The 23636-nt window shown below is 38.4% G+C and overlaps 4 protein-coding genes across 4 annotated transcripts; all 4 read left to right on the plus strand.

Annotated features, from left to right (window-relative positions):
- Positions 1-2247: 2247 nt before the first annotated feature.
- On the plus strand, positions 2248-3192 carry LOC147311833 (olfactory receptor 6F1-like). The gene has a single exon (XM_086266157.1). The coding sequence runs from the start codon at positions 2248-2250 to the stop codon at positions 3190-3192; it is 945 nt and encodes a 314-aa protein (XP_086122283.1).
- A 4435-nt stretch (positions 3193-7627) lies between these two features.
- LOC147311834 (olfactory receptor 6F1-like) lies at positions 7628-8572 on the plus strand. Its single transcript, XM_086266134.1, has one exon. The coding sequence runs from the start codon at positions 7628-7630 to the stop codon at positions 8570-8572; it is 945 nt and encodes a 314-aa protein (XP_086122260.1).
- A 3144-nt stretch (positions 8573-11716) lies between these two features.
- LOC147311835 (olfactory receptor 4B13-like) lies at positions 11717-12661 on the plus strand. Its single transcript, XM_086266673.1, has one exon. It carries the CDS (start codon positions 11717-11719, stop codon positions 12659-12661), a length of 945 nt encoding a protein of 314 aa, XP_086122799.1.
- A 9414-nt stretch (positions 12662-22075) lies between these two features.
- Positions 22076-23270, plus strand: LOC147311836 (olfactory receptor 4B13-like). The gene has a single exon (XM_086266540.1). The coding sequence runs from the start codon at positions 22155-22157 to the stop codon at positions 23097-23099; it is 945 nt and encodes a 314-aa protein (XP_086122666.1). The 5' UTR covers positions 22076-22154; the 3' UTR covers positions 23100-23270.
- The last annotated feature ends 366 nt before the right edge of the window (positions 23271-23636 follow it).

A 23636-nucleotide genomic window follows, 5' to 3' on the forward strand; every position in this document is an offset into this window, starting at 1 on the left:
AGCACGCTAACGTATTTTGTCCCTCTGCGTGCTCGTAAGGGTCTGACCCTTTCACTCCTTTGATTTTTTCCTCGTATCTTTTCTTTGTCTTTTCGTCGAGTCTGTCTTTGTACGGACCGGCATTGTTCTCCTTTTGTTTTGTACATTCCTTTTTTGTGCGGCAAAGAAAAAACAAGAAGGTATTGGAACCGGAGAATGAACGTTTTGCGGTGCTGCAAATGCTTGCATTTGATGCGGTACTTGGATTGTTTTGCCACTAATTCCCGGCATGCAATGCGCGAAAATCACGTGATTGCTAAACAAGGGGGCGGGTGCATTCGGCCTCCTCGGCTGTAATTGGTCCAGCCCAGAGTCGATCATGACCAATTGGCCAATCCAACACCTTTCATTATATATACCCTTCCTAAAAAAAAAAAAAATCGCGAGCGGCCCACCGGGCAAGTGCCCGGTATGCCCGATGGCCAGTCCAGCTATGCTGACAGTACTATATACACAGCAAGTGTGTTTTTGTTTATGAGTTGGCACCACAGATTGTGCAAGGTTCATGTTAGCACAGAATTCTGGGCCCTATGTATAAATAGTCTCTATATATGTGACACAATGTGATGTGTGGAAGGAAGAGAGGACTCAAACTCAGGACTCGCAGGCTGGTGAAGGATGTGGATGATGTTTGTTGTGAAGCCAGGATGAACAGAACATGAGAAGACGGACTGACTATACCAATTGAATAAATGAATGAAGGAGTGAGGGAGTGAGTGAATTAATAAATTAATGGTTGGCTGGCTGACCGGTGTAGGAGTGTTTAGCTTATTTTAGAGTTTAGAAATGTGTTAACATAGAATGTAGAACTATTGTAGAGATACTGACACTGCCGTCAATATAATAAAGGCCTCACTGTGTCGTGAACTTAGGAGTAGATTGTAGGAGACCCCTCCCCCACTTCAACTGTGAAAGTAAAACAGAGAGGAGTTAATGCTGAGTGGAAATTCCCCAGAGAATGTTTGGGTGGGGGTCTCAACATTTGTAACTGGATAACTGTGGTCTGGAAGGGACATGGTTTTATGACCTAGGGAGTCACCTACACCCACAGTGTTTTAACTGTCACGCACACACATCCACATGCACACTCACTCATGTGCACTCAGACATCCACACGCACACTCACTCATGTGCACTCACACATACACACAGGTATGCGTACACAGTCACACACGAGCACTCACATAGACACGTGGGAACGCGCACATGTAGGCATTCATGTGCTCGTGCACATAGACAAAGACACAGAGTTTGCAGCACACCGTGGGGGGTTTTATGATAGGGTCGCCCCTACAAAACTGTGTTTCACAGACAAAGGAGTGAAGATTTCTTGCAGAGGGACACACGGGCCTCGTCTTCCCTTCTAGAAATGCATGCTTGAAGATGAATAAAGATGAATAAAGGTTTTGTGAAATGACTACTGAGTTCCGGTGGCGTCTCTGGAAGTTTCGATTAATAAAAGAACCGGGGTAAAACTGATTTCATAACACTGGATGGACTGAACTGAAAACACACATGAGGAATGGACGGAATGACAAGACTGGGAACTGAGGGCTTAAATACACAGTGTGGAGTTGTGATATGATGTGATAACATTAGGTTGCTGCATTATAATTTGAATGTATAATATTGTTGTCAGGCCTCTGTGTAACTGTAGGAGAAAAATAGTTTGATAGAAACAGCATTAGAATAGAATAGAATAATCCTTTAATTGTCCCACAAGGGGAAATTTGGTTGTAACAGCAGCCAGAAAGACACATATAGAAACAAACAGGACACAGAACAGAAACATACACTCATCCCTGCTGGACAACATCTCCCACCCCATGCAGGAGACTGTGACAGCACTGAGCAGCTCCTTCAGTGGCAGGCTGCGGCACACACGGTGTGGGACGGAGAGATTTCGCAGGTCTTTCCTCCTCACTGCTGTCAGACTCCACAACAAAGACTTTAACTGATCAAACACACACATCCACACACACTCTGAGTGCAATACTCTTTTTCTGACAAAGTTGTATTTTTACTCAGTTGTATAAAGCATTTGCATTCTATTTCTATCCTATTGTATATTTTATTCTATTTATTGTACTGTATATAGTATTTTATTTTATTCTATAATTAATGGGAGGTGAAGAGGGACAGCAGACATTAGTCAGGTACAGACGCAGCAGCTCAGTGCTCTGTTATGTTGTTATTTTAAAAAGGTAGATGTGCCCTCTGATCATGGTTAATCAGTCTAATGAAAGAAGTTTCATTCTGTCAGGATTTAATGAGACGATGAATTTCACAGTACCCCTCTTCTCAGTTACTTTACTGTATTACTGTGTGATTTTGTTCTTCAATATTTCTCTTGTGCTGCTCATTGTCTTCGATGAAAGCCTCCATGAACCTATGTACATTTTACTGAGTAGCCTTTGCATTAATGCCCTTTATGGAACCACAGGTTTCTACCCAAAATTCCTTTCAGATTTACTGTCATCTTCTCACAGAATCTCCTATGAAGGGTGCCTTTTACAAGGTTTTGTCATGTATTCATTTGCTTGTTGTGATTTGTCTATTTTAACTGTCATGGCCTTTGACAGGTATCTGGCTATATGTCGACCTCTGCACTACCACTCTTTCATGACTAAGAGGAGGCTTTCACAGCTGGTGTGTTTCTCCTGGCTGACACCTTTCTGTGTTTTTGCCATTAATGTCCTGCTTACAGCAAGACTCAAGTTATGTGGTATAAAGATTCAGAGAGCCTTGTGTCTAAACTGGTTAATTGTTCAACTTGCTTGTCCTGAAGCTGACACTTTTTCAAATAACATCAGTGCATATGTGATAATTGTCATTTATCTGTCTCATTGGCTTTTCATAATTTGGACTTACATATATATTATTAAAACATGTGTGAGGTCCAGAGAGGACAGAGTAAAGTTTACGCAGACCTGTGTGCCCCATCTGACTTCTGTGATCATAAATGCCACTGTACTGGCTTTTGATGCGATGTACTTGCGCTTTGGCTCCAGAGATTTATCCCAAAGCCTCAAAAACTTCATCGCTCTTGAATTTCTCATCATCCCTCCAGTTATGAATCCTCTCATGTATGGATTTAAACTCACCAAAATACGAAACAGAATCTTGAGTTTAATTTATTTGAAAGGGAAATGATTTCCATTAAGGTTAGATTTCCTTTTTTAAAATAATTCAAAAATATTCAAAACAGATGCAGCAATATAAATACAAGTCTTTCTGAAGGCACTTGATTCAGAAACATTTAGTCATGTTTGCCTTGTCTAAGGCAAACATATATTTGGACTAGACTAATTTTACTAATATTCTTTGTTATATTTGTCATAATATGACACATATTTGTCATATATGACATATTTGCTCAATCCAGCACGAATGTTAAATGAAAACAACATTTTTTTCATGTTTTTGACTAAGAATTTCATTTTAAAAAGGATTCTGCATGAGTTTTTAAGTACTGTTGTAAAATTCATCTATATACCATTCAGAAATCATCACAAATTGACTTTTCATTTCTTTGCCTTGCTGTGTCTTGATGTTCAAGGTATATTAGCTGATATATGTGCAAGTTGATTAAACAGGTTTATTTCAAAGTGTTTTAGGTTTAAAGTAAACAAAATATTGTATGAAATATTCTGTTGTAAAGGGCTGGTTAGTGCAGGCATCCCTGTGTGTTACATCTCAGTTTATCACAAAGGTCAGTTAACAATGCTTAATCTTTCTTTTTTTCAATAAACACGTTACATGTATAAATATAAGGATCAGTGTTATTAGGTTGTATTTTTTCAGTAGTATTTATGTATTTATATAGGGTTTTTTATTATTATTATTTTGGAAAAATAGTAATAGTAATTGAACTGTTACCTACTTTTATTTGGCATTTTTTTTTGTTTTTAAATTTATATGTAAATTTCTCTCTGTACATTAATGACACCATAATTCTGAATTTTTTAAATCTGATCAAATATCCCCATTGCTTGACATACTGTAGTATTTACTACTTTAAAAATTAAAGTTTTGTTTAGCATATCAAACATAAAATTGTGCTGTTGTTTTTTGAAGTTTTTCAATCCCATAGCATAAAAAAAACAAAAACAAAAAACAATGCAATAATAGTATTTCAACAGTAACTCCCTTCTCTTCTACTCCTTCCTCGCCTTAACTAGGAAGGAGGCTCTCTCAGCTGGTGTGTTTCTCCTGGCTAACACCTTTCTGCCTTTTCTCCATCAATGTCCTGCTAACATCAAGACTCAAGTTGTGTGATATAAACATTCAGAGAGTCTTGTATCTAAACTGGTTAATAATTAAACTTGCTTGTCCTGATGTTGACACCTTTAGAAAAAACATCAGTGCAAATGTAACACTTATTGTTTATCTGTGTCATTGGCTTTTTAGAATTTGGATTTGGATAAAATAACTTCAAAATTAAGAGTTTCTTGTTCACCAAATAAAAAAAGAGCAAAATAAAATTTCAAAAATGTACATTATTCTCTTGTACATGACAGCAAATGAAGGCCTCATAACATTAACTATAAATGCACCAAGACAACCAAGTCTCAGTAAAAAGCATTATTGTTTACTTAAATTTGACCTTTAGACTATCAAAGATCTAAAGACAACTAACACATATTTTACCTTTTAAAAATTTATTATTATTGTTTTTTGTTTTTTACATTTTTTCAGATGTAAACTAAAATGCATTTCCACTTCTGGTTTTAGGTTTAATCCAGGTCATCTTATCGTTTGAACTTGAGGTGTCATAATGCCATATCTCTAACACGTTCCATTGAGATGTAAATTGGTCAATTTATTGTCATTTACAGTAAATAGGTTTTTGTTTCTCAAATAACAGACTCATATTTATATCCTTTTTTCAAGCATAAAATGTTTGAGTCTCATGAGTGACGTGTTTACTGTGGCTCAAAGTTTAGCCAGTTTTTCGGGTGCCTCTGTAGTCTCGCTCATTGTACACTTATATCACAAGGCTAATTCAGAAAATATAACTGACATGATGATGTCTATATTTAAGAGAATATCAGTTTCACAGTTTGCAAATTAATTCAAAGACAGGGGAAGAAAGAAGTGATTGCTTAGTAGGTTATAGATTCATGCTGCTTTAAAACTACCTTCTTTCCACAGAGCTGCTGTTAAAAAATAAAGGCCTGACAGTACTATATACTAGAGATGGACCGATCCGATATTACGTATCGGTATCGGTCCGATACTGACCTAAATTACTGGATCGGATATCGGAGAAAAATAAAAAATGTAATCCGATCCATTAAATATCACGAAAGCACCTCACAAAACTTGCAACACGCCGTAACTCACCTCAGAACGTTAGCATGTCGGAGCAGTATGCATCACGTGATAGAGCGGCTGTGGCATGCGGGACCTGTGGTCTGGATAGCATGTGGAGCTTCGCTAGCAACCTGGCATTTCATCTCCGACAAAGTTATCCCCGAGAGAAGGAAAGCAAGTGTGTAAGTCCATCTCTGAATGTTCGTAAAGCATTCCTGCGTTAAGCTTAACGAGCGACTGCCTCTCGCTCTCCGGCTGCTACTTCAATCGTGAAACTGCTTAAATGATCAGCTGATCGGCTTTTCTGTCGCGAGTCCGTCTTTGTTTTTGGCCCACTTTGCACCAGAAAGAGGAAACCAGCGGCTGAACAACAGCAGCACGTTTAAGCTTGATAAGCTGTTGTTAGAATTTATTTAATATTACTTTCTACACCAGGATCTTTTTCTACGTAGCTGACGCTGGTAACTGTGCAGGGGCGGATCTAGCAAAGTTTAGCCAGGGGGGCCGATAGGGCATTAACTGGGAAAAGGGGGCACAAAGACATACTTTTCTTTCTTATTCTCATTTAAAATGTCTAGCTTTTAATAAATAATTATCTGACACACAAAGTTTTAATTTGATGTAAAATGAATAGAAGTCAATTACTGTATATAGTGACTATTAAGTCTAATATATATACCCTAGTAAGCTATAGTACTTTTTCCTTTGGGAAGGTACCATCTGTGCAGTCTGCAATTTTGTTGAAGAAAGATGTTGAATCTATTTAATATTTCTTGAAAAATAATTGATTTCTGTGCATTTTTTTTCACACTGCATCAAATTAAGGTTGATTACGTCGATTAAGCATCATGAGGTGGAGCGTGAGGGGTGGTTCCCTATTTTTTATTTATTTAATTTTCTTGTTGCTGGGAGTTGGAACCCTATTAGTTAGGTTGCTTAATATTTACGCTAAGTACTCTTTAAAATACCAGAATAGGGAGGATGGTGTAGGTTTAAGTTTATTAGATTGATCAGTATTGCTGAACTATGAAATATTTTTTTTGTATACAGGTATAACAGAATAGCTTTAGTGTAGTTGTTGTTTTAAACTTGAGTATGAACTTGCAGACTTGCAAAATGCAGCAAGATATTTTAAAAAACAGTTTTGTTGATTAAAAAACACTATATCGGATTCATATCGGTATCGGCAGATATCCAAATTTATGATATCGGTATCGGACATAAAAAAGTGGTATCGTGCCATCTCTACTATATACACAGCAAGTGTGTTTTTGTTTATGAGTTGGCACCACACATTGTACAAGGTTCAGGGATGTTAGCACAGAATTCTGGGCCCTATGTATAAACAGTCTCTATATATGTGACACAATGTGATGTGTGGAAGGAAGAGAGGACTCAAACACAGGACTCGCAGGCTGGTGAAGGATGTGGATGATGTTTGTTGTGAAGCCAGGATGAACAGAACATGAGAAGACGGACTGACTATACCAATTGAATAAATGAATGAATGAGTGAGGGAGTGAGTGAATTAATAAATTAATGGTTGGCTGGCTGACTGGATGGACTGAACTGAAAACACACATGAGGAATGGACGGAATGACAAGACTGGGAACTGAGGGCTTAAATACACAGTGTGGAGTTGTGATATGATGTGATAACATTAGGTGGCTGCATTATAATGTGAATGTATAATATTGTTGTCAGGCCTCTGTGTAACTGTAGGAGAAAAATAGTTTGATAGAAACAGCATTAGAATAGAATAGAATAATCCTTTAATTGTCCCACAAGGGGAAATTTGGTTGTAACAGCAGCCAGAAAGACACATATAGAAACAAACAGGACACAGAACAGAAACATACACTCATCCCTGTTGGACAACATCTCCCACCCCATGCAGGAGACTGTGACAGCACTGAGCAGCTCCTTCAGTGGCAGGCTGCGGCACACACGGTGTGGGACGGAGAGCTTTCGCAGGTCTTTCCTCCTCACTGCTGTCAGACTCCACAACAAAGACTTTAACTGATCAAACACACACATCCACACACACTGAGTGCAATACTCTTTTTCTGACAAAGTTGTATTTTTACTCAGTTGTATAAAGCATTTGCATTCTATTTCTATCCTATTGTATATTTTATTCTATTTATTGTACTGTATATAGTATTTTATTTTATTCTATAATTAATGGGAGGTGAAGAGGGACAGCAGACATTAGTCAGGTACAGACGCAGCAGCTCAGTGCTCTGTTATGTTGTTATTTTAAAAAGGTAGATGTGCCCTCTGATCATGGTTAATCAGTCTAATGAAAGAAGTTTCATTCTGTCAGGATTTAATGAGATAATGAATTTCACAGTACCCCTCTTCTCAGTTACTTTACTGTATTACTGTGTGATTTTGTTCTTCAATATTTCTCTTGTGCTGCTCATTGTCTTGGATGAAAGCCTCCACGAACCTATGTACATTTTACTGAGCAGCTTCTGCATTAATGCACTTTATGGAACCACAGGTTTCTACCCCAAATTCCTTTCAGATTTACTGTCGTCTTCTCACAGAATCTCCTATGAAGGGTGCCTTTTACAAGGTTTTATCATGTATTCATTTGCTTGCTGTGATTTGTCTATTTTAACTGTCATGGCCTTTGACAGGTATCTGGCTATATGTCGACCTCTGCACTACCACTCTTTCATGACTAAGAGGAGGCTTTCACAGCTGGTGTGTTTCTCCTGGCTGACACCTTTCTGTGTTTTTGCCATTAATGTCCTGCTTACAGCAAGACTCAAGTTATGTGGTATAAAGATTCAGAGAGCCTTGTGTCTAAACTGGTTAATTGTTCAACTTGCTTGTCCTGAAGCTGACACTTTTTCAAATAACATCAGTGCATATGTGATACTTGTCATTTATCTGTCTCATTGGCTTTTCATAATTTGGACTTACATATATATTATTAAAACATGTGTGAGGTCCAGAGAGGACAGAGTAAAGTTTACGCAGACCTGTGTGCCCCATCTGACTTCTGTGATCATAAATTTCACTGTACTGGCTTTTGATTCGATGTACTTGCGCTTTGGCTCCAGAGATTTACCCCAAAGCCTCAAAAACTTCATCGCTCTTGAATTTCTCATCATCCCTCCAGTTATGAATCCTCTCATGTATGGATTTAAACTCACCAAAATACGAAACAGAATCTTGAGTTTAATTTATTTGAAAGGGAAATGATTTCCATTAAGGTTAGATTTCCTTATTTAAAACAATTCAAAAATATTCAAAACAGATGCAGCAATATAAATACAAGTCTTTCTGAAGGCACTTGATTCAGAAACATTTAGTCATGTTTGCCTTGTCTAAGGAAAAAGGATTCTGCATGAGTTTTTAAGTACTGTTGTAAAATTCATCTATATACCATTCAGAAATCATCACAAATTGATATTTCATTTCTTTGCCTTGCTGTGTCTTGATGTTCAAGGTATATTAGCTGATATATGTGCAAGTTGATTAAACAGGTTTATTTCAAAGTGTTTTAGGTTTAAAGTAAACAAAATATTGTATGAAATATTCTGTTGTAAAGGGCTGGTTAGTGCAGGCATCCCTGTGTGTTACATCTCAGTTTATCACAAAGGTCAGTTAACAATGCTTAATGTTTCTTTTTTTCAATAAACACGTTACATGTATAAATATAAGGATCAGTGTTATTAGGTTGTATTTTTTCAGTAGTATTTATGTATTTATATAGGGTTTTTATTATTATTATTTTGGAAAAATAGTAATAGTAATTGAACTGTTACCTACTTTTATTTGGCTTTTTTTTTTGTTTTTAAATTTATATGTAAATTTCTCTCTGTACATTAATGACACCATAATTCTGAATTTTTAAAATCTGATCATATATCCCCATTGCTTGACATACTGTAGTATTTACTACTTTAAAAATTAAAGTTTTGTTTAGCATATCAAGCATAAAATTGTGCTTTTGTTTTTTGAAGTTTTTCAATCCCATAGCATAAAATAAAAAAACAAAAAAACAAAAGTATTTTAACAGTAACTCCCTTCTCTTCTACTCCTTCCTCGCCTTAACTAGGAAGGAGGCTCTCTCAGCTGGTGTGTTTCTCCAGGCTAACACCTTTCTGCCTTTTCTCCATCAATGTCCTGCTGACATCAAGACTCAAGTTGTGTGATATAAACATTCAGAGAGTCTTGTATCTAAACTGGTTAATAATTAAACTTGCTTGTCCTGATGTTGACACTTTTAGAAAAAACATCAGTGCAAATGTAACACTTATTGTTTATCTGTGTCATTGGCTTTTTATAATTTGGACTTACATATATCTTATTAAAACATGTGCGAGGTCCAGAGAGGACAGGTTAAAGTTTACGCAGACCTGTGTGCCCCACCTGATCTCTTTGATGACTTTCCTGTTTTTTCTTGATCCAGTGTACATGATATCTGGCTCTACACGTTTACCTCAAAGCCTCCAAAACTTCATCACTATTGAATTTCTCATCATCCGTCCAGTTATGAATCCTCTCATATATGGATTTAAACTCACCAAAATACGAAACAGGATATTGGGTTTATTTTATTTTAAAAGAACTTCAAAATTAAGAGTTTTTTGTTCACCAAATAAAAATAGAGCAAAATAAAATTTCAAAAATGTACATTATTCTCTTGTACATGACAGCAAATGAAGGCCTCATAACATTAACTATAAATGCACCAAGACAACCAAGTCTCAGTAAAAAGCATTATTGTTTACTTAAATTTGACCTTTAGACTATCAAAGATCTAAAGACAGCTAACACATATTTTACCTTTTGAAAATTTATTATTATTGTTTCTTGTTTTTACATTTTTTCAGATGTAAACTAAAATGCATTTCCACTTCTGGTTTTAGGTTTAATCCAGGTCATCTTATCGTTTGAACTTAAGGTGTCATAATGCCATATCTCTAACACGTTCCATTAAGATGTAAATTGGTCAATTTATTGTCATTTACAGTAAATAGGTTTTTGTTTCTCAAGTAACAGACTCATATTTATATCCTTTTTTCAAGCATAAAATGTTTGAGTCTCATGAGTGACGTGTTTACTGTGGCTCAAAGTTTAGCCAGTTTTTCGGGTGCCTCTGTAGTCTCGCTCATTGTACACTTATATCACAAGGCTAATTCAGAAAATATAACTGACATGATGATGTCTATATTTAACAGAATATCAGTTTCACAGTTTGCAAATTAATTCAAAGACAGGGGAAGAAAGAAGTGATTGCTTAGTAGGTTATAGATTCATGCTGCTTTAAAACTACCTTCTTTCCACAGAGCTGCTGTTAAAAAATAAAGGCCTGACAGTACTATATATACAACAAGTGTGTTTTTGTTTATGAGTTGGCACCACACATTGTACAAGGTTCATGTTAGCACAGAATTCTGGGCCCTATGTATAAACAGTCTCTATATATGTGACACAATGTAATGTGTGGAAGGAAGAGAGGACTCAAACACAGGACTCGCAGGCTGGTGAAGGATGTGGATGATGTTTGTTGTGAAGCCAGGATGAACAGAACATGAGAAGACGGACTGACTATACCAATTGAATAAATGAATGAATGAGTGAGGGAGTGAGTGAGTGAATTAATAAATTAATGGTTGGCTGGCTGACTGGATGGACTGAACTGAAAACACACATGAGGAATGGACGGAATGACAAGACTGGGAACTGAGGGCTTAGATACACAGTGTGGAGTTGTGATATGATGTGATAACATTAGGTGGCTGCATTATAATGTGAATGTATGATATTGTTGTCAGGCCTCTGTGTAACTGTAGGAGAAAAATAGTTTGATAGAAACAGCATTAGAATAGAATAATCCTTTAATTGTCCCACAAGGGGAAATTTGCTTGTAACAGCAGCCAGAAAGACACATATAGAAACAAACAGGACACAGAACAAAAACATACACTCATCCCTGCTGGACAACCTCTCCCACCCCATGCAGGAGACTGTGACAGCACTGAGCAGCTCCTTCAGTGGCAGGCTGCGGCACACACGGTGTGGGACGGAGAGATTTCGCAGGTCTTTCCTCCTCACTGCTGTCAGACTCCACAACAAAGACTTTAACTGATCAAACACACACATCCACACACTCTGAGTGCAATACTCTTTTTCTGACAAAGTTGTATTTTTACTCAGTTGTATAAAGCATTTGCATTCTATTTCTATCCTAATGTATATTTTATTCTATTTATTGTACTGTATATAGTATTTTATTTTATTCTATAATTAATGGGAGGTGAAGAGGGACAGCAGACATTAGTCAGGTACAGACGCAGCAGCTCAGTGCTCTGTTATGTTGTTATTTTAAAAAGGTAGATGTGCCCTCTGATCATGGATAATCAGTCTAATGAAAGAAGTTTCATTCTGTCAGGATTTAATGAGACGATGAATTTCACAGTACCCCTCTTCTCAGTTACTTTACTGTATTACTGTGTGATGTTGTTCTTCAATATTTCTCTTGTGCTGCTCATTGTCTTGGATGAAAGCCTCCATGAACCTATGTACATTTTCGTGAGTAGCCTTTGCATTAATGCACTTTATGGAACCACAGGTTTCTACCCAAAATTCCTTTCAGATTTACTGTCGTCTTCTCACAGAATCTCCTATGAAGGGTGCCTTTTACAAGCTTTTATCGCGTATTCATTTTCTTTTTGTGATTTGTCTATTTTAACTGTCATGGCCTTTGACAGGTATCTGGCTATATGTCGACCTCTGCACTACCACTCTTTCATGACTAAGAGGAGGCTTTCACAGCTGGTGTGTTTCTCCTGGCTGACACCTTTCTGTCTTTTTTCCATTAATGTCCTGTTTACAGCAAGACTCAAGTTATGTGGTATAAACATTCAGAGAGCCTTATGTCTAACCCGGTTAATTCTTAAACTTGCTTGTCCTGAAGCTGACACTTTTCCAAATAACATCAGTGCATATGTGATAATTGCTATTTGTTATTTTCATTATGTTTTCATAATTTGGACTTACATATATCTTATTAAAACATGTGTGAGGTCCAGAGAGGACAGAGTAATGTTTATGCAGACCTGTGTGGCCCATCTGACTTCTGTGATCATAAATGTCACTGTAATGGCTGTTGATGTGATGTACTTGCGCTTTGGCTCCAGAGATTTACCCCAAAGCCTCCAAAACTTCATCACTCTTGAATTTCTCATCATCCCTCCAGTTATGAATCCTCTCATGTATGGATTTAAACTCACCAAAATACGAAACAGAATCTTGAGTTTAATTTATTTGAAAGGGAAATGATTTCCATTAAGGTTAGATTTCCTTATTTAAAACAATTCAAAAATATTCAAAACAGATGCAGCAATATAAATACAAGTCTTTCTGAAGGCACTTGATTCAGAAACATTTAGTCATGTTTGCCTTGTCTAAGGCAAACATATATTTAGACTAGACTAATTTTACTAATATTCTTTGTTATATTTGTCATAATATGACATAAATTTGTCATATGTGTCATATTTGCTCAATCCAGCACGAACATTAAATGAAAACAACATTTTTTTCATGTTTTTGACTAAGAATTTCATTTGAAAAGGATTCTGCATGAGTTTTTAAGTACTGTTGTAAAATTCATCTATATACCATTCAGAAATCATCACAAATTGACATTTCATTTCTTTGCCTTGCTGTGTCTTGATGTTCAAGGTATATTAGCTGATATATGTGCAAGTTGATTAAACAGGTTTATTTCAAAGTGTTTTAGGTTTAAAGTAAACAAAATATTGTATGAAATATTCTGTTGTAAAGGGCTGGTTAGTGCAGGCATCCCTGTGTGTTACATCTCAGTTTATCACAAAGGTCAGTTAACAATGCTTAATGTTTCTTTTTTTTCAATAAACACGTTACATGTATAAATATAAGGATCAGTGTTATTAGGTTGTATTTTTTCAGTAGTATTTATGTATTTATATAGGGTTTTTTATTATTATTTTGGAAAAATAGTAATAGTAATTGAACTGTTACCTACTTTTATTTGGCATTTTTTTTGTTTTTAAATTTATATGTATATTTCTCTCTGTACATTAATTAATGACACCATAATTCTGTACTTTTTGAAATCTGATCATATATCCCCATTGCTTGACATACTGTAGTATTTACTACTTTAAAAATTAAAGTTTTGTTTAGCATATCAAGCATAAAATTGTGCTGTTGTTGTTTTTTGAAGTTTTTCAATCCCATAACATAAAATAAAAAAACAAAAAAACAACAAAAAACAATGCAATAATAGTATTTTAACAGTAACTCCCTTCTCTTCTACTCCTTCCTCACCTTAACTAGGAAGGAGGCTCTCTCAGCTGGTGTGTTTCTCCAGGCTAACACCTTTCTGCCTTTTCTCCATCAATGTCCTGCTAACATCAAGACTCAAGTTGTGTGATATAAACATTCAGAGAGTCTTGTATCTAAACTGGTTAATAATTAAACTTGCTTGTCCTGATGTTGACATCTTTAGAAAAAACATCAGTGCAAATGTAACACTTATTGTTTATCTGTGTCATTGGCTTTTTATAATTTGGACTTACATATATCTTATTAAAACATGTGCGAGGTCCAGAGAGGACAGGTTAAAGTTTACGCAGACCTGTGTGCCCCACCTGATCTCTTTGATGACTTTCCTGTTTTTTCTTGATCCAGTGTACATGATATCTGGCTCTACACGTTTACCTCAAAGCCTCCAAAACTTCATCACTATTGAATTTCTCATCATCCGTCCAGTTATGAATCTTCTCATATATGGATTTAAACTCACCAAAATATGAAACAGGATATTGGGTTTATTTTATTTTAAAAGAACTTCAAAATTAAGAGTTTTTTGTTCACCAAATAAAAATAGAGAAAAATAAAATTTCAAAAATGTACATTATTCTCTTGTACATGACAGCAAATGAAGGCCTCATAACATTAACTATAAATGCACCAAGACAACCAAGTCTCAGTAAAAAGCATTATTGTTTACTTAAATTTGACCTTTAGACTATCAAAGATCTAAAGACAGCTAACACATATTTTACCTTTTGAAAATTTATTATTATTGTTTCTTGTTTTTACATTTTTTCAGATGTAAACTAAAATGCATTTCCACTTCTGGTTTTAGGTTTAATCCAGGTCATCTTATCGTTTGAACTTAAGGTGTCATAATGCCATATCTCTAACATCTCTAACACGATGACGCAGACTGGGGCATGTTCAGAAACAGCTCCGACGATGACGTCAACGTGTTTACGGAAGCGGTTGTGGGATTCATCGGGAAACTAGCGGATGATACCGTGGAGACAAAGACTATCACAACGTTTCCCAACCAGAAGCCGTGGGTGGATAAAACCATCCGCGACGCTCTGAGATCCCGCACCGCTGCCTACAACACGGGACTCATGACGGGGGACATGGACCCGTACAAAGCCGCGTCATATAACGTGCGGAGGGCGGTGAAAGAGGCGAAGCAGCGCTACGGGAGGAAACTAGAGTCACAACTCCAACAGAGTGACTCTAGGAGCCTGTGGCGGGGACTAAGGAGAATAACGGACTATAAAGCACCAACAACCGGTATGACGAACGCGGCCGTGACTCTGGCAGACGAGCTGAACACTTTCTATGCTCGCTTCGAGGCTGCAGCTAAGGTCTCCAACAATGCTAGTGTTAGCGGCGCTAACGGCTGCAGACAGGAAGATACTGCCAGCACCGGAAACGTGCTCGTCATCTCCGAGCATGAAGTAAGGAGAGCCTTCAAGAGAGTGAACACCAGGAAAGCAGCAGGACCAGACGGCATCCCAGGTCGTATCCTCAGAGACTGCGCATACCAGTTAGCTCCTGTGTTCACTGAGATATTCAACATCTCTTTATCTCAGTCGGTGATCCCCACATGCTTCAAAGAGTCCATCATTGTTCCTGTCCCGAAGAAACCCCACCCTGCTTCTCTCAATGACTATCGCCCTGTAGCCCTCACCTCAGTAGTGATGAAGTGCTTTGAACGCCTGGTCAGAGACTTCATCATTTCTTCACTACCAGACACACTGGACCCACTACAGTTCGCTTACCGTCCAAATCGTTCCACAGACGATGCCATCTCTCATCTCCTCCACACATCACTCACTCACTTGGACACTAGAAGGGGGAATTATGTTAAAATGCTCTTCATAGACTACAGCTCTGCATTTAACACCATAATTCCCTCCACACTCACCACCAAGCTGGAGCATCTGGGACTCAGCTCATCTATGTGTCAGTGGATCTCCAACTTCCTAACTGGCAGACCACAGGCAGTAAGGATGGGCGGACATGTCTCAGCCTCCACCACTCTCAGCACTGGAGCCCCCCAGGGGTGTGTTCTGAGCCCCCTGCTGTACTCTTTGTACACATATGACTGTGTGGCCACTACCAGCTCCACCACCATCATCAAGTTTGCTGACGACACCGTCGTGGTGGGCCTGATCTCTGATAACAACGAGACGGCCTACGTGAAGGAGATTAGGAATCTGGAGAACTGGTGCCAGAGGAACAACCTCCTTCTAAACGTCAGTAAGACAAAGGAGCTGATAGTGGACTTCAGCACTAAGCAGGAGAGGAACTACCAGACCCCCGTCATCAACGAGTGCCCAGTGGAGAGAGTGGACAGCTTCAAATACCTCGGAGTTCACATCACGCAGGACCTGTCATGGTCCTGTCACATCAACACCGTGGTGAAAAAGGCCCGACAGCGTCTCTACCACCTCAGACGCTTGAGAGACTTCCAACTGCCCTCCAAGGTGCTCAGGAACTTTTACTCGTGCACCATAGAGAGCATCCTGGCGGGAAACATCTTAACCTGGTTCGGGAACAGTACCATGCAGGACAGACGAGCTCTACAGAGGGTTGTGCGGTCAGCTGAGCGCACCATCCGCTCCGAGCTCCCTGACCTGCACTCAATCTACAGCAGGCGGTGCTGGACCAAGGCCAGGAAGATCGTGAAGGACCTCAGCCATCCCAACAACAGACTGTTCTCTCTGTTGAGGTCAGGAAAGCGATTCCGCTCCCTGAAGACCAACACAGAGAGACTGAGGAGGAGCTTCTTCCCGCAGGCGATACGGTCTCTCAATCACACCACCACACAGTACTGACCCACACATACAGTTCTTACACACACACTGGACTTTCTGGACTTTGGTTTTGCACAACACTGGTCACTATATTCTTCATTTCCGGTTAATACTTGTACAGCTGCTGTTATTGTGTATATATTTATTTATATTTAGATTTCTTCATACATTCTTATATAGTTCTATATTGTGTATTGTGTATTTTGTTGTACAGTTATTTTATTTTCAACTTTAATTTATATATTTTATCTTATTCTTCCCAGTTAAATTTACCCTTCATTCTAATTTGTGTTGTACAGTTATTTCATTTTTAACCTTAATTTATATTTTATTCCTTCCTAGTTAAATTTACCCTTTTTAATTTTTCATATTTATTTCCTATCTTATTCATAGCCTTTCCTTTTTTGTTTTCTTTAGGTCACGAGCAGTTGTCCAAGCATTTCACTGCATATCGTACTGTGTATGACTGTGTACGTGACAAATAAAAATTTGAATTTGATTTGATTTGACATGTTCCATTGAGATGTAAATTGGTCAATTTATTGTCATTTACAGTAAATAGTAGGGGTGCAACGATATTCGTATCGATATTGAACCGTTCGATACAGTGGTTTCGGTTCGGTACGCATATGTATCGAACAATACAAAATTTTTAATTTATTTTATCAACTTTCCTTCTGACGATGCTGTCTGTGTTGAGCGCTCAGTGAATCTGCGTTCGACTAGTCCGCCTAGGGTCAACAGTGCAGCCTAGGCGGAGTAGTCGAACGCAGATTCACTGAGCGCTCAACACAGACAGCGTCGTCAGAAGGAAGAGCGCAGGGCAAGCTAGCGAGACAGAAGTTAAGCTCTCCTTACAACATGGACCTCCCCCACCCTCATTCAGATCTGGCGTTTGGAATTATTTTTCATGTGACGTATAACCCTGAAGGTAAGCGAGTCATGGACTAAAGTAAAACAGTATGTTGGATGTGCCATGCAATACTCAATTACATGGGTGGGAACTAGTGTGTTAGCGCAGTTAGCTCGTTAACGTGTTGGCCGTCTAGCCCCATGCACGGGGCGATCGGCGGTAGCTCGTTAACGGAGATTTGCCGTGTTGTGGCGTTAAGGTCATTTCAACGAGATTAACCTGAAAGCACTAGTGGGAACACAACGAATATGACTGCACATTTACGCCGACATCATCCTAGTGCAAAGACAAGTGGAAGCAGAAAAGAAACAAGCAAGCATGCTACTAACTTTAGCCGAGTCATTTAGACAGCTGTTAGCACAGGATTCTCCTTATGCTGCTGAGAATATAGCCCAGAAGAAGCGTATAGTATAGCTTTTATTTTGGAAAGAGACATTTCTCTGTAATAAACTCTCTTTTCCAAAGATGAGTGATTCCTCAATCAGATACAGGGCTCGCAATATCGCTAGCCCGACGTCCCGGAGCTAGCGATTTTTTCAGTCGGGGTACCAAAATCTATCTCTGCCCTGCCCGTCGGGCTATCGTAGGAAGGAAAAATATATGTCAATGCTTTTGCATTCTTTCGGAAATGTAGCTGGGTAATTATGTCATTGGCATCGGTGAGCCACTGTCAATATGTGACATATTGAAATCGCGTTTGAATTTGCGCTTGTTTTTTTGCTTTCACTTTGCAATCGCGAGAGCGACAGCACTGATCTGTGAGTGATGATAATTTGTGCACCAATTCCTATGACATCGTCTTATTAATTGTTAGCTTACTATGCAAACATGACAAGTGAAATCTCCCGCAGCAAGCATAAACATGTGAGAGGTTGATCGCGCAGAGCATCGCTGAGCTTATGTGAGTGCGTGTGTAAAAGCAACAGGATATATATTTCAGTTCTGCTGAGCCAAATAAGACAGGTCAGGGTGAAGAAGTGACAGCCAAAGAAAAGCTTACCACAAAACGGAGAAGTTATGACAAATCAGACTATAAGGCAAAAAGAAAGTGCAGCTTTATGGTTTCATGGACAAAAGAATTTCTGTGGCTGCAATATGACGAGCTAAATAACCAGGGCTGCACATAAGTGGTCCGCAGGTGCGCATTCGCTGTCAAAATAAAAAACACGCACAAGGGTTAGGGTTTGTTACAGGAAAAATGTTTCTATGTTTCTTTACCTTCTTTTAAATGTACAAAGATGCCTTTTGTCTGCCCTCTGCCTATGGTTAGATTAGTTTAGAATTATCTTTTTAGACTTTCCCAGCAAACACATCTTGTTTCTGGGACATATTGTTTTAGATTGTTTTATCTTCCCTAGCTCTCTGCTGACGAGACTAGCACCATATATGGAGTTGTTTTGTTCTATCTGTTTATTATTTGTTATCCTGTTCTCACTGTCTCTGTGCTCTGTGCCTATAAAAATTACCAAGCCACTGTGCATGGTGTGAGTTGTTCTTAGCAGCTCACCCGTGTACACGTTTGATAAAGAAAGTAACTTTGTCTCATTGTGTCTTTATTTCTCCTGGGTCTTTTGCAGAGTTTTCCCCCAACAGGGTTAAATTTAAAAACTGTACTTTTGAGTTAAAATATATATTTATAATTTTAATAAATGACAAATTAAAAAGGCATGAACATTTTTTTTGTATCGAAAAAATATCGAACCGTGACACCAAAGTATCGAACCGAACCGAATAGTGAATTTTGTGTGTCGTTGCACCCCTAGTAAATAGGTTTATGTTTCTCAAATAACAGACTCATATTTATATCCTTTTTTCAAGCATAAAATGTTTGAGTCTCATGAGTGACGTGTTTACTGTGGCTCAAAGTTTAGCCAGTTTTTCGGGTGCCTCTGTAGTCTCGCTCATTGTACACTTATATCACAAGGCTAATTCAGAAAATATAACTGACATGATGATGTCTATATTTAACAGAATATCAGTTTCACAGTTTGCAAATTAATTCAAAGACAGGGGAAGAAAGAAGTGATTGCTTAGTAGGTTATAGATTCATGCTGCTCTAAAACTACCTTCTTTCCACAGAGCTGCTGTTAAAAAATAAAGGCCTGACAGTACTATATACACAGCAAGTGTGTTTTTGTTTATGAGTTGGCACCACAGATTGTACAAGGTTCAGGGATGTTAGCACAGAATTCTGGGCCCTATGTATAACCAGTCTCTATATACAGTGGGGCAAAAAAGTATTTAGTCAGTCACCGATTGTGCAAGTTCCCCCACCTAAAATGATGACAGAGGTCAGTAATTTGCACCAGAGGTACACTTCAACTGTGAGAGACAGAATGTGAAAAAAAAATCCATGAATTCACATGGTAGGATTTGTAAAGAATTTATTCGTAAATCAGGGTGGAAAATAAGTATTTGGTCAATAACAAAACAACAACAACAACAACTCAATACTTTGTAACATAACCTTTGTTGGCAATAACAGAGGTCAAACGTTTACTATAGGTCTTTACCAGGTTTGCACACACAGTAGCTGGTATTTTGGCCCATTCCTCCATGCAGATCTTCTCGAGAGCAGTGATGTTTTGGGGCTGTCGCCGAGCAACACGGACTTTCAACTCCCGCCACAGATTTTCTATGGGGTTGAGGTCTGGAGACTGGCTAGGCCACTCCAGGACTTTCAAATGCTTCTTACGGAGCCACTCCTTTGTTGCCCGGGCGGTGTGTTTTGGATCATTGTCATGTTGGAAGACCCAGCTTCGTTTCATCTTCAAAGTTCTCACTGATGGAAGGAGGTTTTGGCTCAAAATCTCACGATACATGGCCCCATTCATTCTGTCCTTAACACGGATCAGTCGTCCTGTCCCCTTGGCAGAAAAACAGCCCCATAGCATGATGTTTCCACCCCCATGCTTCACAGTAGGTATGGTGTTCTTGGGATGCAACTCAGTATTCTTCTTCCTCCAAACATGACGAGTTGAGTTTATACCAAAAAGTTCTACTTTGGTTTCATCTGACCACATGACATTCTCCCAATCCTCTGCTGTATCATCCATGTGCTCTCTGGCAAACTTCAGACGGGCCTGGACATGCACTGGCTTCAGCAGCGGAACACGTCTGGCACTGCTGGATTTGATTCCCTGCTGTTGTAGTGTGTTACTGATGGTGACCTTTGTTACTTTGGTCCCAGCTCTCTGCAGGTCATTCACCAGGTCCCCCCGTGTGGTTCTGGGATCTTTGCTCACCATTCTCATGATCATTTTGACCCCACGGGATGAAATCTTGCGTGGAGCCCCAGATCGAGGGAGATTATCAGTGGTCTTGTATGTCTTCCATTTTCTGATGATTGCTCCCACAGTTGATTTTTTCACACCAAGCTGCTTGCCTATTGTAGATTCACTCTTCCCAGTCTGGTGCAGGTCTACAATACTTTTCCTGGTGTCCTTCGAAAGCTCTTTGGTCTTGGCCATGGCGGAGTTTGGAGTCTGACTGTTTGAGGCTGTGGACAGGTGTCTTTTATTCAGATGATGGGTTCAAACAGGTGCCATTCATACAGGTAACGAGTGGGGGACAGAAAAGCTTCTTACAGAAGACGTTACAGGTCTGTGAGAGCCAGAGATTTTCCTTGTTTGAGGTGACCAAATACTTATTTTCCATCCTAATTTACGAATAAATTCTTTACAAATCCTACCATGTGAATTCATGGATTTTTTTTTCACATTCTGTCTCTCACAGTTGAAGTGTACCTCTGGTGCAAATTACTGACCTCTGTCATCATTTTAAGTGGGGGAACTTGCACAATCGGTGGCTGACTAAATACTTTTTTGCCCCACTGTATGTGACACAATGTGATGTGTGGAAGGAAGAGAGGACTCAAACACAGGACTCGCAGGCTGGTGAAGGATGTGGATGATGTTTGTTGTGAAGCCAGGATGAACAGAACATGAGAAGACGGACTGACTATACCAATTGAATAAATGAATGAATGAGTGAGGGAGTGAGTGAATTAATAAATTAATGGTTGGCTGGCTGACTGGATGGACTGAACTGAAAACACACATGAGGAATGGACGGAATGACAAGACTGGGAACTGAGGGCTTAGATACACAGTGTGGAGTTGTGATATGATGTGATAACATTAGGTGGCTGCATTATAATGTGAATGTATAATATTGTTGTCAGGCCTCTGTGTAACTGTAGGAGAAAAATAGTTTGATAGAAACAGCATTAGAATAGAATAATCCTTTAATTGTCCCACAAGGGGAAATTTGCTTGTAACAGCAGCCAGAAAGACACATATAGAAACAAACAGGACACAGAACAAAAACATACACTCATCCCTGTTGGACAACATCTCCCACCCCATGCAGGAGACTGTGACAGCACTGAGCAGCTCCTTCAGTGGCAGGCTGCGGCACACACGGTGTGGGACGGAGAGCTTTCGCAGGTCTTTCCTCCTCACTGCTGTCAGACTCCACAACAAAGACTTTAACTGATCAAACACACACATCCACACACACTCTGAGTGCAATACTCTTTTTCTGACAAAGTTGTATTTTTACTCAGTTGTATAAAGCATTTGCATTCTATTTCTATCCTATTGTATATTTTATTCTATTTATTGTACTGTATATAGTATTTTTTTTTATTCTATAATTAATGGGAGGTGAAGAGGGACAGCAGACATTAGTCAGGTACAGACGCAGCAGCTCAGTGCTCTGTTATGTTGTTATTTTAAAAAGGTAGATGTGCCCTCTGATCATGGATAATCAGTCTAATGAAAGAAGTTTCATTCTGTCAGGATTTAATGAGACGATGAATTTCACAGTACCCCTCTTCTCAGTTACTTTACTGTATTACTGTGTGATTTTGTTCTTCAATATTTCTCTTGTGCTGCTCATTGTCTTGGATGAAAGCCTCCATGAACCTATGTACATTTTCCTGAGTAGCCTTTGCATTAATGCACTTTATGGAACCACAGGTTTCTACCCCAAATTCCTTTCAGATTTACTGTCGTCTTCTCACAGAATCTCCTATGAAGGGTGCCTTTTACAAGCTTTTATCGCGTATTCATTTTCTTTTTGTGATTTGTCTATTTTAACTGTCATGGCCTTTGACAGGTATCTGGCTATATGTCGACCTCTGCACTACCACTCTTTCATGACTAAGAGGAGGCTTTCACAGCTGGTGTGTTTCTCCTGGCTGACACCTTTCTGTCTTTTTTCCATTAATGTCCTGCTTACAGCAAGACTCAAGTTATGTGGTATAAACATTCAGAGAGCCTTATGTCTAAACTGGTTAATTTTTAAACTTGCTTGTCCTGAAGCTGACACTTTTCCAAATAACATCAGTGCATATGTGATAATTGCCATTTGTTATTTTCATTATGTTTTCATAATTTGGACTTACATATATCTTATTAAAACATGTGTGAGGTCCAGAGAGGACAGAGTAATGTTTATGCAGACCTGTGTGGCCCATCTGACTTCTGTGATCATAAATGTCACTGTAATGGCTGTTGATGTGATGTACTTGCGCTTTGGCTCCAGAGATTTACCCCAAAGCCTCCAAAACTTCATCACTCTTGAATTTCTCATCATCCCTCCAGTTATGAATCCTCTCGTGTATGGATTTAAACTCAGCAAAATACGAAACAGAATCTTGAGTTTAATTTATTTGAAAGGGAAATGATTTCCATTAAGGTTAGATTTCCTTATTTAAAACAATTCAAAAATATTCAAAACAGATGCAGCAATATAAATACAAGTCTTTCTGAAGGCACTTGATTCAGAAACATTTAGTCATGTTTGCCTTGTCTAAGGCAAACATATATTTGGACTAGACTAATTTTACTAATATTCTTTGTTATATTGATCATAATATGACATAAATTTGTCATGTGTCATATTTGCTCAATCCAGCACGAACATTAAATGAAAACAACATTTTTTTCATGTTTTTGACTAGGAATTTCATTTGAAAAAGTATTCTGCATGAGTTTTTAAGTACTGTTGTAAAATTCATCTATATACCATTCAGAAATCATCACAAATTGACATTTCATTTCTTTGCCTTGCTGTGTCTTGATGTTCAAGGTATATTAGCTGATATATGTGCAAGTTGATTAAACAGGTTTATTTCAAAGTGTTTTAGGTTTAAAGTAAACAAAATATTGTATGAAATATTCTGTTGTAAAGGGCTGGTTAGTGCAGGAATCCCTGTGTGTTA

This window comes from Aulonocara sp. 'chitande type north' Nkhata Bay, linkage group LG16, assembly GCF_057382095.1.
Source record: "Aulonocara sp. 'chitande type north' Nkhata Bay isolate Kocher_YH1m ecotype deep benthic linkage group LG16, A_spYH_male_GT1.1, whole genome shotgun sequence".
Classification (NCBI taxonomy): domain Eukaryota; kingdom Metazoa; phylum Chordata; class Actinopteri; order Cichliformes; family Cichlidae; genus Aulonocara; species Aulonocara sp. 'chitande type north' Nkhata Bay.

Coding starts and splice junctions, on each gene's coding strand:
- LOC147311833 (XM_086266157.1), top strand. CDS start 2,248: ATGTGCCCTCTGATCATGGTTAATCAGTCTAATGAAAGAAGTTTCATT.
- LOC147311834 (XM_086266134.1), top strand. CDS start 7,628: ATGTGCCCTCTGATCATGGTTAATCAGTCTAATGAAAGAAGTTTCATT.
- LOC147311835 (XM_086266673.1), top strand. CDS start 11,717: ATGTGCCCTCTGATCATGGATAATCAGTCTAATGAAAGAAGTTTCATT.
- LOC147311836 (XM_086266540.1), top strand. CDS start 22,155: ATGTGCCCTCTGATCATGGATAATCAGTCTAATGAAAGAAGTTTCATT.